Source organism: Acanthopagrus latus, chromosome 12 (assembly GCF_904848185.1).
Source record: "Acanthopagrus latus isolate v.2019 chromosome 12, fAcaLat1.1, whole genome shotgun sequence".
Taxonomy (NCBI): Eukaryota; Metazoa; Chordata; class Actinopteri; order Spariformes; family Sparidae; genus Acanthopagrus; species Acanthopagrus latus.
This window is the reverse complement of record NC_051050.1, coordinates 17,031,339-17,046,418: the sequence shown is the minus strand read 5'-3', so window position 1 is coordinate 17,046,418 and position 15,080 is coordinate 17,031,339. Positions and strand designations below refer to the sequence as shown.

General features: G+C 40.8%; 2 protein-coding genes across 15 annotated transcripts in view; both read right to left on the bottom strand.

The window, feature by feature from the left end:
* The window catches only part of nup214 (nucleoporin 214), a 30,211-nt gene extending 26,956 nt beyond the window's left edge, over positions 1-3,255 (bottom strand). For 6 of the 9 annotated variants that reach the window (XM_037116688.1, XM_037116683.1, XM_037116689.1 and 3 more), the window contains exons 1-8: positions 3,041-3,255; positions 2,342-2,537; positions 2,048-2,202; positions 1,500-1,698; positions 1,343-1,413; positions 1,173-1,236; positions 883-986; positions 50-156 (exon numbers count right to left, since the gene is read on the bottom strand). In XM_037116688.1, coding sequence (XP_036972583.1) covers positions 50-156; positions 883-986; positions 1,173-1,236; positions 1,343-1,413; positions 1,500-1,698; positions 2,048-2,202; positions 2,342-2,537; positions 3,041-3,082 — 938 coding nt within the window. In that variant the 5' untranslated portion in view covers positions 3,083-3,255. The remainder of the gene's footprint in view (positions 1-49; positions 157-882; positions 987-1,172; positions 1,237-1,342; positions 1,414-1,499; positions 1,699-2,047; positions 2,203-2,341; positions 2,538-3,040) is intronic. The other 3 variants (XM_037116685.1, XM_037116687.1, XM_037116692.1) reach the window with 2 other exon arrangements.
* Positions 3,256-7,391: 4,136 nt separating this feature from the next.
* Positions 7,392-15,080, bottom strand: part of LOC119030016 (nucleus accumbens-associated protein 2) — a 32,674-nt gene continuing 24,985 nt past the window's right edge. For all 6 annotated transcript variants that reach the window (XM_037117313.1, XM_037117311.1, XM_037117314.1 and 3 more), the window contains 4 exons: positions 13,339-13,515; positions 11,342-11,447; positions 11,008-11,105; positions 7,392-10,909 (listed from right to left, as the gene is read on the bottom strand). In XM_037117313.1, the coding sequence (XP_036973208.1) occupies positions 10,377-10,909; positions 11,008-11,105; positions 11,342-11,447; positions 13,339-13,515 (914 nt within the window). In that variant the 3' untranslated portion in view covers positions 7,392-10,376. The remainder of the gene's footprint in view (positions 10,910-11,007; positions 11,106-11,341; positions 11,448-13,338; positions 13,516-15,080) is intronic.

Genomic DNA, 15,080 nt, shown 5'->3' with positions numbered 1-15,080 from the left:
AGGGTGCCTACTACATCATTCAGTGCCTGTAAACTGTGATCCTTCTTACCAGTCCTCTACGTGGCTGAGGAAGTAGTGGTGTTGTCGCTCAGTGCAGCTGCCGTACACCGTGTCGCTGAAGTTCAGATACTTTGTCTCCATCTTCTCATCCTTCTTCTACAAAACCACAACATATATCACAGTTTTTCACATTCATTGGCTCTATAGTGATATTATATATATACACATTTTATCAGTGTCATGACTTGGTCTTGATATGACTTGACTTGTTTTGATGGATACCAGTAAAGTGATGTATTTTATAAACTTCACCAATAATTCTACTTGTTCTAACATTTGTTTTTACCAATTCAGTCATTATATCAAATAACTGATGATTACCAAAAATGTCACTGTTAAAATTCTGATCAGTCAATATCAAACTGACTTCATCAGCAACTAGTAGCATTTATTCTTATTCTAAGTTCTTATTAAGGAGATTTCAAAACATCGAATATTCGTCAAGTATAATGATACAACCGAAAATATTGAAACATTGTTTAAAGGCGACATCAATGAGCCGTAACTGCAGCAGAAGCCTCTATGTAACCACAGAGTCTCTACACAAAACAGATGGTAACACAGCAAGGCATTTGACTATCAGATCTACAAAACATAGCCTGGCAGAGAATCTAATGCTATGTTCGTTACTTCACCTTGTTGTTGTGGCCATGCAGAGAAAATATCACTAAACAAACAGGTAACGCTCATGTGAAGAAAACAGTATGGCCAAATGTATCTACTGAGGCGGTGAGAAAGGCAGCATTAAAGACCGAAGGGGTGCAACCTGACAAAACTCCAAATGGATGAATTCAGTGGACTGTGAATGTAGGGCGTACTCACAGGGAGGGAGATCAACACTAGCTCAGGAGGTGTCTCGAGGGAGCCATCTGCAGCAGCATATACCACTGCAAACACGAAAGTTCTCAGCCACAGCACATCCAGAACTGCGAGAGATAACAGGAAAGAGAGGTGTCAGGCACAGATGGGATTTCAACACAGTAATAAAGGTAAAACACAAGTAAATTAGAAAATTAAATACAATGCCATTAGAAGCCATTCATGAGCCCAGCTCAATATATGGCCGTACAACACAGAACCATTAATACGTTAAAGTACGGGATTTGCTTTACCTTTTACGGGTTCATCAGAGGGGTAGAAGTGTGGACATGGGATAACTTTCTTTTCTTCAAGAGCCTTTTCAACAGAAGAGAAAAACATGTATTCATCTTGTCAGTAATCGGATGCTGCAGCTCTCAGGAAGCAGTCAGTGTTTTAATTCTAATTATGGTGAATTACTTACTGGTGTGTACTGACTGACTGTGGCATTCATTTTTCCTGCGGCAACCTGTTTTCCTTTTGGACTCCAGCAAACTGTGTGAAACAAAACACATCAACTCAGCCACAACAGAGATAAGAGCACAGGCAAACTCAGCTAGTATGTTCAGAGTCCCACTCACTGCACGTGATGCCGCTTGAGGCCGGTAGCTGGGCCAGCACTTTGGCACCGTCAGTGACGTCCAAAATTTGCATGCTGCCATCAGACATGCAGGCAGCCAACATGGATGCCTGAGCAGGATTCCACTTCAGGTCCTGCACCAGAGTGCCGGTGGGTACTGCTGGCAGCAGTGATGCAAAAGGTAACTTCTGTGGTCTTGCCTAGAAAGGAAAAGGAAAATAAATAAATAAATAAATAAAAAAATATTATTTGCAGACTTTATGTTATGTTTGATTTCAAATGCTATTGATTAGCTCATTAAAATAACTGCTTTGTGTCAAGGATCTTTCAGTTTAAGGGCATCTGCAAGACATCTGACTCTCATACTAGATATGCCTGAACAACGTTAAGAAATCCTTTAAATATGCACAATATTTCATTAGAATAGATCAGCAGTTCCCTTGTATTGTACATTTCTATCAGTCATCTCCATTTGACATCTACACCATTTTTATTATGACGCATTGTCTAATACATTATAACAATAAATCCACTGACTAAAGCAGTCACCTTGTTCATGAAGGTGCGGACGTCATAGAAGGTGAGGGACAAACCGGCCCCCTCAGACAGGCCACATACTGACAGAGTGAGTTCATCACAACTGAGGGCCAAGTGGTGCAGAGCAAGGTCCACAGTCACCTCCGCCAATGCTGCTATCCCCTCCACTAGGACCAAGAGGAAAATGTGGGTCAAATTTGAGGATGATACATGAATGGAAATGAAGCTGTAGTTGCCTTGTTTGCAAGTGGTGCAAACCTGAGTAGACACATATTCAAATTCACACCTGTACGGTCACACCCATACCTATTTCATTGGAGTTGCCGTCAAATCTGTCAGCAGCCAGAAGGTCTCGTGTCAGGTAAACTTTGAACGTCCGGTCGAGCCCGACAAAAGTCAAACCAAATTTGTTTGAGACCGTCAGCAGACTCGATCTATCTTTTGGCAAGTCTTCAGTGGGCTCAAACACTCTCGCTTTCTTCATCTGGCGAAACTGGAAATCCTGAAAGACACAGACAAGCAGTGTTTATTACTTCAGGAAGAGTAGTTATGGGTGGTTAGCAAGTTAGGTGCCAGCTCAATAGCTACAAACTCCGCAACTAACATCACGTTAGCTAATTATGCTAATGTGTGTATGTACCATTACAGCAACATTTATTCAACGTGAACAAAATGTGATGATTTATTTGTCATTCATGTGGCTGTTTAATCACCTGGCCCCAAGCTAACGTTCAACTCTGAAGAAGCACATACGATCAAGCGTTACAAAGCTAATAGCTAACGTGCTAGCATAGCTGGTTACACACAGAGAGGATTAAAGTTAGCGGCTTTTTCTTGTCAGCCTTTTCTACCGAGCTTTTCTAATTGCTTATTGCGTCCAAGTTAGCCTTACGGTACTGTACTTGCTTTTGAGTCAGGGTTAACGACACAGAAAACGAAACCTAGCTAGCTAACCAGCTAAGCTAACCCAGAACCTGTCAACATGAGTTGGATAACAGCGCATACCTTCATTTCCCTCTCAGGAGGGGTGTCTGTGTCGTCGCTCATTTTCAAGCACAGAAACTGCTGCTTTTGCAGCCGATCTGTTGAGTTAGTTTAGCCCCTTTCGAGTCTGTATTTGAGACAAATCTCTGGTGAACCACATTAGTCTGTCAGAACAGAGAAACACACGCCGCGCGATTTTGCTACGTAGCTACGTAGGATGACTAATAGATAGCAGAGCGTGCTGAGTCCTCAACACAGACCCTATACACAAAAGAGGGGGGCAATCATTTCAAAAACTATCTGGCAATATTTTTGAATATTTTAAGGTTATGGCCAAAGATAAACACAGAAAACCTAATCCACTCCAAAACAGATTTAAAAACAAACAAACAAACATAAATGTATGAGAAAATACCTTTTAAAACACACAAACAAGCATATCAGTCTAATGATAAACACCAAAGATGATGTCATAAAGCATTTAAAAAATTAGAAGTGATTGGTCGATTATTTGATCAGTTGATTGAAAGAAAATGAGTTGCTGATTTGATAACAGATCAATTGTTTTGACTCATTTCCAAGCAAACGAGTTATTGTCAAATCTCAAAAATGTGCTATTTGTAGCTTCTTAAATGTATTTGCAGCATTTCTTTGTCATTTATGATGGAAATGAGGAGTCTTGGTATTGGACTGTTTAAGAAGTCACCTGGAGAAATGGTGATCAGCAATCTTTTTAATTTGGGACACTTCATAGACTTGAAACTAATCAGAAGATTAGATTAGATTAGAAGACATTAACAAAATGTACGCTGACCATAAACATGATTCTGAATTCTTATTGTCACTTTGAAAAAAGAGAAAAATCTAAATATGTTAAATATATGAATTTCAAACTATTGTCAAGATAAGGTGTGGCTGCCCTGCTTCTTGACAATGTCCTGCTATTGTCTTGATAATTGTCTTTTATTTTCTGTGAATCCAAACACACCATTTTGTTTCGTTTTTATTTTGTCGCAAGGTGTCACTAAATGTGTGGCTTGATTCCAAACTGCAAGTAAGAATGTTTACGTTGGCTCTGTTGGCACCTCCTTACCCACATCTGGGACAGATATATATTCCTACAATATATCACAACTTGCAAAAACTTCTCTAACAAGGTTCTTCGGGTTGATATTTGTTGGTCAGCACTGTGTAGAATCCCTGAAGATAGCCATTAAGGTGTGGGAAAACAGCTATCTCAAAGAAAGAGCTTCGCTGCATACAAACAAAGACAAAGGAAAGAGGAGGGCGTTGTTATGGTGAAGTAAGGACTTTTATTAGAAAGCAGATTTTTCCGTATTGCATTTTAAAGAAATCAGGTACTCTTGGACTACACAACTGAAACTGGTGATGGCAAATATCATGACGGGAATGATAGGTAGATTCTTATGCAACATCAAAAGTGGCAACTTGCATTTCTGTTGTATATATTATTGATGCTCGAGTCAGAAGGCGCATAAACATTTTTAACATTTTTCAATTGAAACATAAAGCGGTATCAACACTGAAATTGTCCCATCCCAGTTTTCCTGGTCCAAGCCCTGTTGATAGTGAAGAACGTTACCACGATCAAAGTGTAGGGTTGCATGATAAGATCCTCCTCCGTCACACGGATTGTTGTCCATTGAGAGGTTACCAACGAGCCCAGACTTAGGACCCAAGTGCGCTTACAAGAGCATTACAGATATGGTCCATGTCAACATGGGACAGCTGTGTTCATGAAGCACCAAGGTATCGGCCAAATATCCGTCAGTCCTTGTTGCAGAGACACACACTTATAACCAAGGGGGGGGTTAACATCACCGCGTCCCTCTACTCTGGAAAGTAAGCTAGCACAGACCAAAGCAAGCTGGAGAAAGACAAAGCAGACAGCAAGAGCACAGCAAGTCATGTCGGATCTCCCATAATGCACTTTGGGTCTCATCCCCTATTCTGATTGTCAGCGCTCTGAACACATGGCTTTAAAAGTTGCGTTTCCTCCTCTCTCACCTCACCCTCTTCTTTTTTTCTCTCCTCTCTCTCATTTGTCTAAGTAGTTCTAAAGTGCTGGCATTATGTTCAAGGACACATACATACACATACAAACTTTTAGTGCATTTTCTCTGAGTCTGCTGAAGGTTCAAATGCACACTCAACTGGGTAGTTAGTCAATGTATTTCCCACTCTTTTATCACTACTTTGCTGTCATTGTTACAACAGGTTAAACTTAACCCTTTAAACATTCAGTAAAAGGCCAGGCTGTGTGATAAAAATACAACCCTTCTCATCGCGAGACTCCACAGTCTTTGTTTGCTAACAGTGACAACAGTTATTCAGCATAAAATACATGGTGCATAAAGATCAGAGGTTTCATCGGGTTAGAGTGAGTGTCTGAATGGCATGCATTTTTATGATACAAGTGTCTCTTTGCATATAAATGTATTGTTTTCAGGTTAAACCACTCAGTGGAACAAAGACTACTGAGCCCATTAGTTTGACAGTAATGGTGGACGAACGGAGCACTGTGTAAAGTTCGAGAAAGTAAGTAACAATTTATTTGCAAAGAAGTGTTTGTGAAAATAGGTTCTTTTCGACCAACGATCCCCATCCCATCTGTTATCTTGTCATTTTTGATGATCCAGGTGAATGGTGGACATCGCACAAACACAAACTTCTGTTACGAAACAACAAAAAAGAAAGAATCCTTTACTACAGGGTTTGCTGTGAAGCAGAGACAAAACATTAAATACATTTTACAGGACCATTTTTTTACTTTCAGCCACCTCGGCTCGAGCTCATCCTCCCAAAGGGGTTAGCCATGACATTCTCTGAGAATCCCTCAGTTTACAGTATAGTGCAACATCATCGTGTTCAAATTCATCCGGCACAAGAAATTTAACAAAAAAAAAAAAAAAGATTCGAAGCAGAGGAGAGGCAAAAGGACTTCTTAAAAACATTTCTTTTTGTTGGCAGGGTCAGAATCAGATTTTGCAAAGGAAAAGAAACTGTGAACAAGCCGAAATGAGCGCGTGTCTTAAGGAAATCACAGCAACTGGTTTATGCACGTGTTCTTGTTTTGTAAGGAGGAATATTCCAAAGGGAGATCTTTCAACAACAGGTTTAACTACAATTATATAAATATACATATACATATATACATATATATATAGATATATATATATATATATATATATATATATATATATATATACATCTACATATATATATATATATATATATATATAGATAGTAATGTGTATATAAAATGTGCAGTATGTAAGAACTGCCACCTGTCGCAACCCTAACCCTTTAAAACAGAAGGGGCAGCAAATCCCTAAGCTAAATGCTGCTAACTGAAGCTGCTAGTTAGCTACATTAGCCGGGCCTTCCTGACTGGGAGCTCGAAGCACCGAGGAAGTGTTGGTGTTTACACCACAAGCACGGGAGCTTTGAACCAGGGACAGGAAAGGCTAGCTGGTTAGCGTGCTACCTTCAGTCTATATCTCTGCGACACAACAGACAGGTGTCACATAACACCAGAACTGTAAATAATTCAACTGCATTTTTTAACATGTTGCACCTTTAATCCTTTTTTAATTTTGTTTATCAATCGTATAAATAATGTGAGGGTGTCGGTCCAGGGGGGTCCAGGTTGTTGCTGATTGGCTGCTGAATGCATCGAAGTACAAAAAAACCTTTTCAAAAAAAGATTTCAATGACATTTGTCTGGTGTACACGTCCTCCTTAAAGAATGAGATGAAGGCAAACGAGAAAATGAGTGAATAAAATGTGACATACTTTACACTGAGCAAAGGATCTTGGAGGCATCAATTTTTTAGTAGAATTATAACTTAAGTAAAAAAAAAAAATCTATCTGTCAATCTATCTTAACAGGTTGTAAAGGTTCACATCACAACATTCACACCCACACAGCCACAGTCTAAGGCACTGCTCCACACCCCTTTATCACTGCAGTGGAGTATATCAATGTTTCCCACCCTTTTTTATTGTTTTAACTGCACTTCATATCAGATTCTACTAAGTTAAAGTGGCGGCCATGTATTTGCCTGTTTGCTATAGGAACCAAAAGCAGAGATTGATTATCCATAATTGCAACCTAAGACATTTACTGCACAGTTGAATAGTAGAATTAACAGGTTTTTAATTTTTTGGTGTTGTAGGCTGATTTAATTGCAAACTTTTTTTGTGATCTAATGAATAACTATGGATCTGAGTTTAATTCCAAAGTTTTCACACGTACGTGTGCATTTTAGGAGACCTTAGTTAACAAAGTACCTAAGTACCAGAAGTACAGTGGATCCTCTAAAAAGTCCAGTAGATAATAACAACTGAATATCTTTATTTATTTTATTATTTTTTAAACAAGAGAATCTTTAAGAACTTGTAGGAAAAAAAATAAAAGAAAAACATAATTTTGTTAAACCTCAATGTGTATCTGTACAGGAAGATTTCCGGATCTTTTCAGTTTTTGTGAAGATTTCCAACATTACAGACATACAGTACACAACTGTCAAAATACTTTAAAAAATAAAATCCTGTACTCAAGCTTCGCTCAGTTTTCTGTATATTAGAGAAATGCTCCCTGCTGTTCGTCGCACTGGAAGACCTTTTCACATTAGTCACAAAAAGAAAAAGAAAATCACAAAAGGTTTTGGTTAGACCATCACCTGGCCTCACAGTCAAATTATATTTATACTGTGGCCAATATTAATTTTTGTATACAACTGAGGAAAAAAAATGAGTCATATAAGAGTATTTTTGACCATATCAGGTCAAGGCTTGGACCCCTTCGCCAAAGCAGTGCTACAATTTACATTCATTCATCATCTCAGCCATTCTAACACAGCCCTGTTTTACCTCTGACAAATCACATTTCTTCCAAAAATAGACAGAAAAAGAAAAAGAAAAAGAAAAAACAAGACTGTAAACGTCATTATTACTATTATTATCATTACCTAGTGCAAGTATAACCCTGTGTTTCTTGTGCAGGGGCTTTCTTAAAGCTTCCCCTAAAGAGTCCGAAACAAGACAACACAAACAGAGAATAATCCGGGCCAACCTTTCTGGGCCAAACATGAACAGATAGATCAAATATATCTGGGGGGCATATACTGTTTTTGTTGTTTCTTTTTTTTTTTTTTTTTACTTGGTTGTTAACTTATGCACTCAATTTCTGCAAAGGAAAAAAAAAAGATTTACTGTATTTTTCTTCATACATAGCTACGCTTTCCCCCCCAAAATATTGATGGCCTTAAAATAACTTTGAGGTTCATTCATTCAACTGAATCTGATGGTCTGAACCTGTGATTAGATGCACATCAACATGAATTAGAAACAGTAAAGTAAAAACTTACAAAACAGTGTATCTCTTCAAAATCAATGCACAAAACAACAAAAGAAAGGCTGTTTGGACTGCGTCCCTACACGCGGCTGAAAGCGTGACAAAACAGATGCCAAAGAAAAAGAAGAAAATGAGTATGACAAATACAGGTTAAAGTCCCTGCTCGACTCATCGCCCCACTCCAGTTTTAGTGGGGGAAAATTTACAGTCTTTACAGTCACATTTTGCCAAACTTCTTAGTTTCCCACCCCTTAACCTTTTTATCTTGAGTGCAAATGCAGTAAGCCAGCAGAAATTGCTCATATAAGTTTTATTCAATAATTTACCCCCCCAACCCACCCAGAAAAAACAAACAAAAAAAAAAACAGGATGGAAGCAGGACTATATAGTCTTGGTGCCAATCACACCACCACATCACATCAAGGTGAAACAGTGCTTCTCTCTGACATGTTTCTTTCTACCACTCAGTGTAGTGTACTCTTCCATATACCCGTGGTGACAGCACGCTCCGTAGTTTAAAAGAAACAAAAACAAAACAAATCCAATCGATACTGTGTCAAACACAATCCTGGGTCACGCCCAGGTCAGTTCTAACGTGTGTCAGACTGAGGTCAGATCCCAGCAAGAAGCGGGATTAAAAAGTCCTTTTGCGTATTAATGGCATATGTCGAGGCAACAGTAGCTGTTTTTCATATTTCGATGCAGGTTTGTGGCTTTGCTGTTGTTTTTCAGTAATTCTCTGTGTCCACTGTTTGTATTCATGCATGCAAGCTGTTTGTGTTCTTGTTCGTGTCTCCCTTTCCTCCGTGTCTCTGTGACAGAATGATGTTGTTTTAAAATGATTTCTTTTCAAAGTTAAAAAGCTTTGTTACATCTTTTTTGTTGTTGTTGGACAGTGTATTCTAAATGCACTGGTGCAGATATTAAAAGCTAGTATCATAGGGTGTGTGTGTGTGTCTGTATGTGTGGTGTGTGTGTGTGTCTGTGTGGTGTGTGTGTGTGTCTGTCTGTGTGTGTCATGTGTGGCGTGTGTGTGTGTGTGTGTCGTGTGTGTGTGTGTGTGTGTGTGTGTGTGTGTGTGTGTGTGTGTGTGTGTGGTCGGGAGGGGGGGCAGTCTGGAGCAGACACAGGCATCACATTGACACTCTAATCCAATATGTCACGGGCCAATATGCATGAAAAAAGAACTACATGTGATACGATGTTTTTGTAAGAGTTTTTGGAGAAGTCTAAAGCCTTCGCAGAAAAAAACTTGTCCTCATGTTTATCATAAAAATGACATGCTGTTTTAACTGAGAAAGAAACTTGTTCTGTCTGACGGTGGTAATACAGTACTTGACCTTTAATTATAATACATTCTTTGTTATATATTCATACATATTTATCTTACAACAATGTTAAGTGATAAAACTGGGCTTTTGAAGCAAGCTGTGTGTCACTCATCTGTTTTTTTCCCCCCCAGAGTTACATGGGGTTATTTTCAGAAGAAGCTTTCCACCAAAAGGGAATTCTTTTCAGGAACCTTTATACCCCACATAAACTGCCAGCAAAGCAGCTTGTTGCTTTTGTATTGCACTGAAATAATGAATCATTACAGCCATTTGTTTTGCTATCAGGTCTTTGTAATATTGCTGCCGGTGCCGAAATACTGAGTAAATACAGAATACATGGAGAAAAGGGTGGAGCAGAGAGGGTTGATTTTCTCATTGTGCGAATGCCATGCCTGTGTCTACTTCTACTATCGCTGCTCTACTTCCACTATCAGTAATTGTGCGTGTACACGTGTGCACATGCATGTGTGACAGATTCCTGTATAGTAAGACCTACGAGCGCAGCTTTGTTGTGCTGAATAATTCCCGTTGAGGAAGCACAGCGGAGAAGAAAGAGTGGTGGACGAGATGTTAGAGTAAGAGAGCAAGCAAAAGAAAATGCGGTGTTAAACAGATTTCACAATGTGAGAGGCAGCCCAGGGGACATTCACTGTCCGTTCACCCTCAGACCTTGTCCGAAACTTTCCACTTCCTGCTCAGGCGGCGTGTCACCACAATTGCCTGCCTCAGCTCCTGGGATCAAAGTTGGCGCCCCCAGTGATCCGTTTACACCCTCTAACCCGGCTTCATCCTCGTCTTCCTCATGTTCCTCCTGGACTACTCCTTCACCTTCACCTTCAGCCTCTGCTCCAGCCGCCCCAGATCCGGGGCTGCCCTCTCTCAGCGGTGGGTGAGTCCTGAGAGGGTCCTTGCGATCTGGATACAACCTTTGCTCCAGGGTCTTGAAGTCAGGCTCGAAGGGGAGGGGCACCCCTGGCTGAGGGGCACCCAGTGCCAGGCCCAGGCCCACGGCAGCGCCCATGCCCATTCCTGCACGGTACACCTCCATGCCGTCAGGCAGCATGGACTTGATCTTCGGCAGCCACCGCTTGCGGACACGCCTGGCATTTGTGCACATGTCAGCAGCAATCACATTCATTTCACTCTCCTTGAAGTTAGGGTTGAAATTTTGACAGTAGACTGAAAGACAAAGAGGACAACAACTGTCTGTCGGCAAACTGTGCTCTTTTAAACATACATCACAAATATAAAATGGTTTATCTGGACAGTAAACTTACGTTTGACAGCGTTGAGGACCCTGCTGTCCAGGGGTTTCCTACTGGGGTCACTAGTAGAGGAACGGATACCTGTCCCACAGCTATTGGCTAAAGTGTTTCTGCAGGGACACAGAGCGAACACCAGGGGGCAGAGTCAGCAACAGGCACATACAGTAGATAAACATGGGAACACACACACAACTAACCGCATTGCACAACATGGCCACAGATGGAGTGTGAAAGTTGCTTTGTTACAACAGCGGTGGTGTTGGGAGTCATACACAGACATCTTACAGTAGGCCCTTAAAGACTAATACCAACTGCTCTGCTCTGTTGTGCATGTCTCCATACTCACCTATCGAAGAACGTGGCTAGCAGACGCCGGAGCAAGACTTTGTGTTTGATGCCGGCGCATAGATGACAGTTCATCAGCTGGCCTCGGGTCATGAACACCTGTGTACCTAGTGTGGCATGAAAAAGAGGGTTTACTGAGAAATCTGCTGATTTTTTTACGACCCATTTCCTTTCTTTGAAGACTCTAGGGATTTGTCATTTTGCCTCTTGGCCCAATTAACAGTTCATCTTTTATTCTCTGGTTCATGGAGAACTTCAATAAACTGAAAGAAAGCTACAGCTGTTCAAATAAAAAAAATGGGGTGAGAAAATGCAGTGAACGACCATAAAAAACAGAAGATGACAAGCTGTTACATTACTTGGTTTTGCTTTCTTTTTGAAAACTGCCTCCTTCACGTTCACATATTTTTTTTCTGAATCTGACATGCAGAAAAAACAAATTGAATTACGTGTTTCCACTGTGTTCTATGTGTTCTTGCGTTTCGATCTAATTGAATCCGAGCAGGCTTTTTCATTGATTAGTGCCTCCTACTTGGACGGCACATGTCATCATGTTCGGCTGTAGCGCACACCGGGCCGCATTCAGACTCTCAGACTCTTTTGTCTGAAAAGATTCGATGCTAAATTGATTAAATGTTTTTGTAGGAATTCTGTCTGGTACATGAGCGCTACCTGTTCTCTTCTGAAAGTCTACGGTCTGACTGCCAAAAGCGGTATCTGGCACTCAGACCCAAGAGTTTGGATTTTGTCTCATCATACCATAAAATCTTTCTCCTCATGCTCTCAGAGGCCTGTAAGGGCCATTTGGCACACCCCCGGCAGGCTGTCATACGCTTTTCACTCCGGAGTGACTTCTGTCTAGTCACTCTACCATAAAGGCCTGATTGATGAGCACTGCAGAGGTGGTTGTCCTTCTGTCACGGTCTTCCATCTCCGCAGAGAAGCGCTGCAGCTTTATGCTGTCCCCTTTCAGATCAATACAGTGACAACCACAATGGCGGCCAATGAGAATCTGGGTGAACTTGGGTCAGACGATACGAAATCCAATTTAATGTTCTAAATGTCTGGACCCAATTTAGCCAAAATGTCTTCAGCAGTAATGTATATTAGGCGTTGAATTACTGTAGAGCTGCAGTGACCGAAGATTGACGTCCAACAGTCCCATATGGGTCAAACACAGGTTGAATACATGTGTCTCCTGAATAAGTGGGATATAACTAAGGGTCACTGGGTCGCTGGCGGTGGCAAATTTGAGGTCATTTCGTTTGAAAGTAAGCAGCCTCACGACTGATAATTGGTGAATTATTTATGAGACATTAAATATTTTGGATGTTCTTCCACTGGAAATCTGTTTTAACCACTGTTGTGATCTATCCATGCAAAATCATATGTCCCAGCTGAATCCAACCCATATTGTGGCTGCTAAATGGCTAAAAATAAAATATGGGGTTATAAGACTTTTTTTTTTGTAAGTTTTAGATGAAAAACACTTCCCCCTCACCAGCATTTTGTATTTTGTTTTGATATATTTGATGAGTGAGTATTATTTGCAACATGATACTTTTTGATGTATCTGTGCCCATCTGCTGTCGGTTCATGCATTTTTAATCAAGTAAATTCTTAACAGCAATGAATCTAAAAATCATTAGTCATTAACATCCCTACTTGCGGGTAACTCTCCAATCACTGGCCTCTTTGCCCAGTCACGGATTTTGGATGTTGTCGGCAGAAAGGTTTCTGATTTTAAAGTTTGTATCCTACAACGACTGAGTTCTCCAGTCTCCTGAATTCATCCGCTGAAATTACTTCAGTCAATTAAATTTGATTTCACCAACTTTTGAGACCATACTCTAAAATCTAAAAAGAGGTGGGGTGGGGGTGGAGGTTTGACTACTCTCCAAACTCGCTGCATGAAAGTTATTCTCTGCGTGCGATAAAAATGCAAGTGTAAAAATTGCGTGTGTGAGTGGATGCATGTGTTTGTATGTGCGTGCCTACCAGCAACCAATTCCAGCTTCTCCCCGGGGTCCCCCTCAGTGTAGAGCTTAGGGTGGCAGCGGTAGCCTATCTGGCTGATGAGGCTTGCAGGCAGCGCCACCAGGTCCCTGCGGATCAGCACACAGTTGCGGTTCTCCAAGGCCAAGGGCACCGCTGCCATCTCTGGCTTGTCCTGGACTGATGAGAGCAAGCGAGAACAGAAAAGAGTTCAGAAAAAGGCTCCGAAAAACTGAAAAGGGGGTTTCGGGTTACGCGGCTGAACAAAAACAGATAAGATGTGTGCGCTTCTATAAATTCATCAGGATGTAAGCGACAAAATTACGTGCCCTCTGTGTCCCCTGCTGAGACGGAGGCTACGAAATAGAATTAACAAAGCGGGTTGGTGTAACCTCATACAAGTTTGTTTTGTTTCATAAATGTTTCAGAGCATTGCAGATGTATCCCAGATAAGTCACGATGCTGTATCAGCAACTTGAGTTTTGGAGGGGGGACAGATCCAAAGCTGGGTGTTGGGTTCTTACTCACAAAATTGTTCCGCCTAACCTCTGAGATGACTGGAGAGTGTGTGCACATGCACATGCAGACACGTGCACACACACACACACACACACACACACAGAAAAGGAGAAATTAATCCATTAATTGCCCTGCACACATGCACACACAGAGAGACGAAAGTGTGGATTAATGCATTTGCATGTGCATTCACACTTTTATCTACACACACTTACACACACACAGACACACACACACAGGAAAGAGGTGCGTGGATCTCAAATATCCCACAATGTCACCCTGGGGTGCTCTGACTGATTGCAGATAGAGTGGATTTCATAAATATCTGAAACACTAGAATTTGACAAACCTGTGTGATACCTTTGGGCTGCAGGATTCTAAGAATAAAGGAAAGTGTGTGTGTGTGTGTGTGTGTGTGTGTGTGTGTGTGTGTGCATGCGCAATTGAGTTTGAGTTTGTCAACCATTGCTGTCTGATGTGTGTGTTAATGTGCAAATGCAAACTCAAATGAATCTATGCATGCATGTCAGGGCAAAACTGCCCCAGTATGAAAAGGATGTATATATAAACAACCACAACAAAAAGCAGCACAGAACAGCTGTTGAGGCTGCGATAAGGAGTGTGTTGTTGGTCACGATGCGCTCCAATCATAACCCCATAAAGCTATCTTTATGCTGAGAGAACCCACACACACACACACACACTGGAGGCACAACATCCTGCCTTTTTTTTTTTTAAGTTGTGCATGATACATGATTTATGAAAGATTAAATAATGGAACTGGGATGAAATGAATGTGCATCCATTTCTTTAGCACAATGTATGACAAGTCCACACAAGGAGTGACTATGCAACCCCCCCCCAAAAAAAAGGCGTTCATGGCTATACATTTCTGCAAAGTCATGCTCAGTTTTACTTTTAGATCCATCTGACATCAAATGAATTTCCATCTGAGCCAAGGGCAATTGAGAAACTAATTCACTTACTCAGATCTACATGACTAGAAAGATAAAACCGATGCGGGTTTGCCAATGAGATCATCTTATTAGCATTTGCAAATTTGACCATTTTTTCCGTGAAACTACTTCAATAAACTGGAGTTGAGGAATAAATACTTGAAAAGTACAAGTCAAATGTTCTTGATTGTGTTGTTGGATAAAAAAATGGAGCGTTGAGTTTTGTTTAAAAACTGGGAGCATTTTGTATTTTTAGAAAGTTTTTAATGA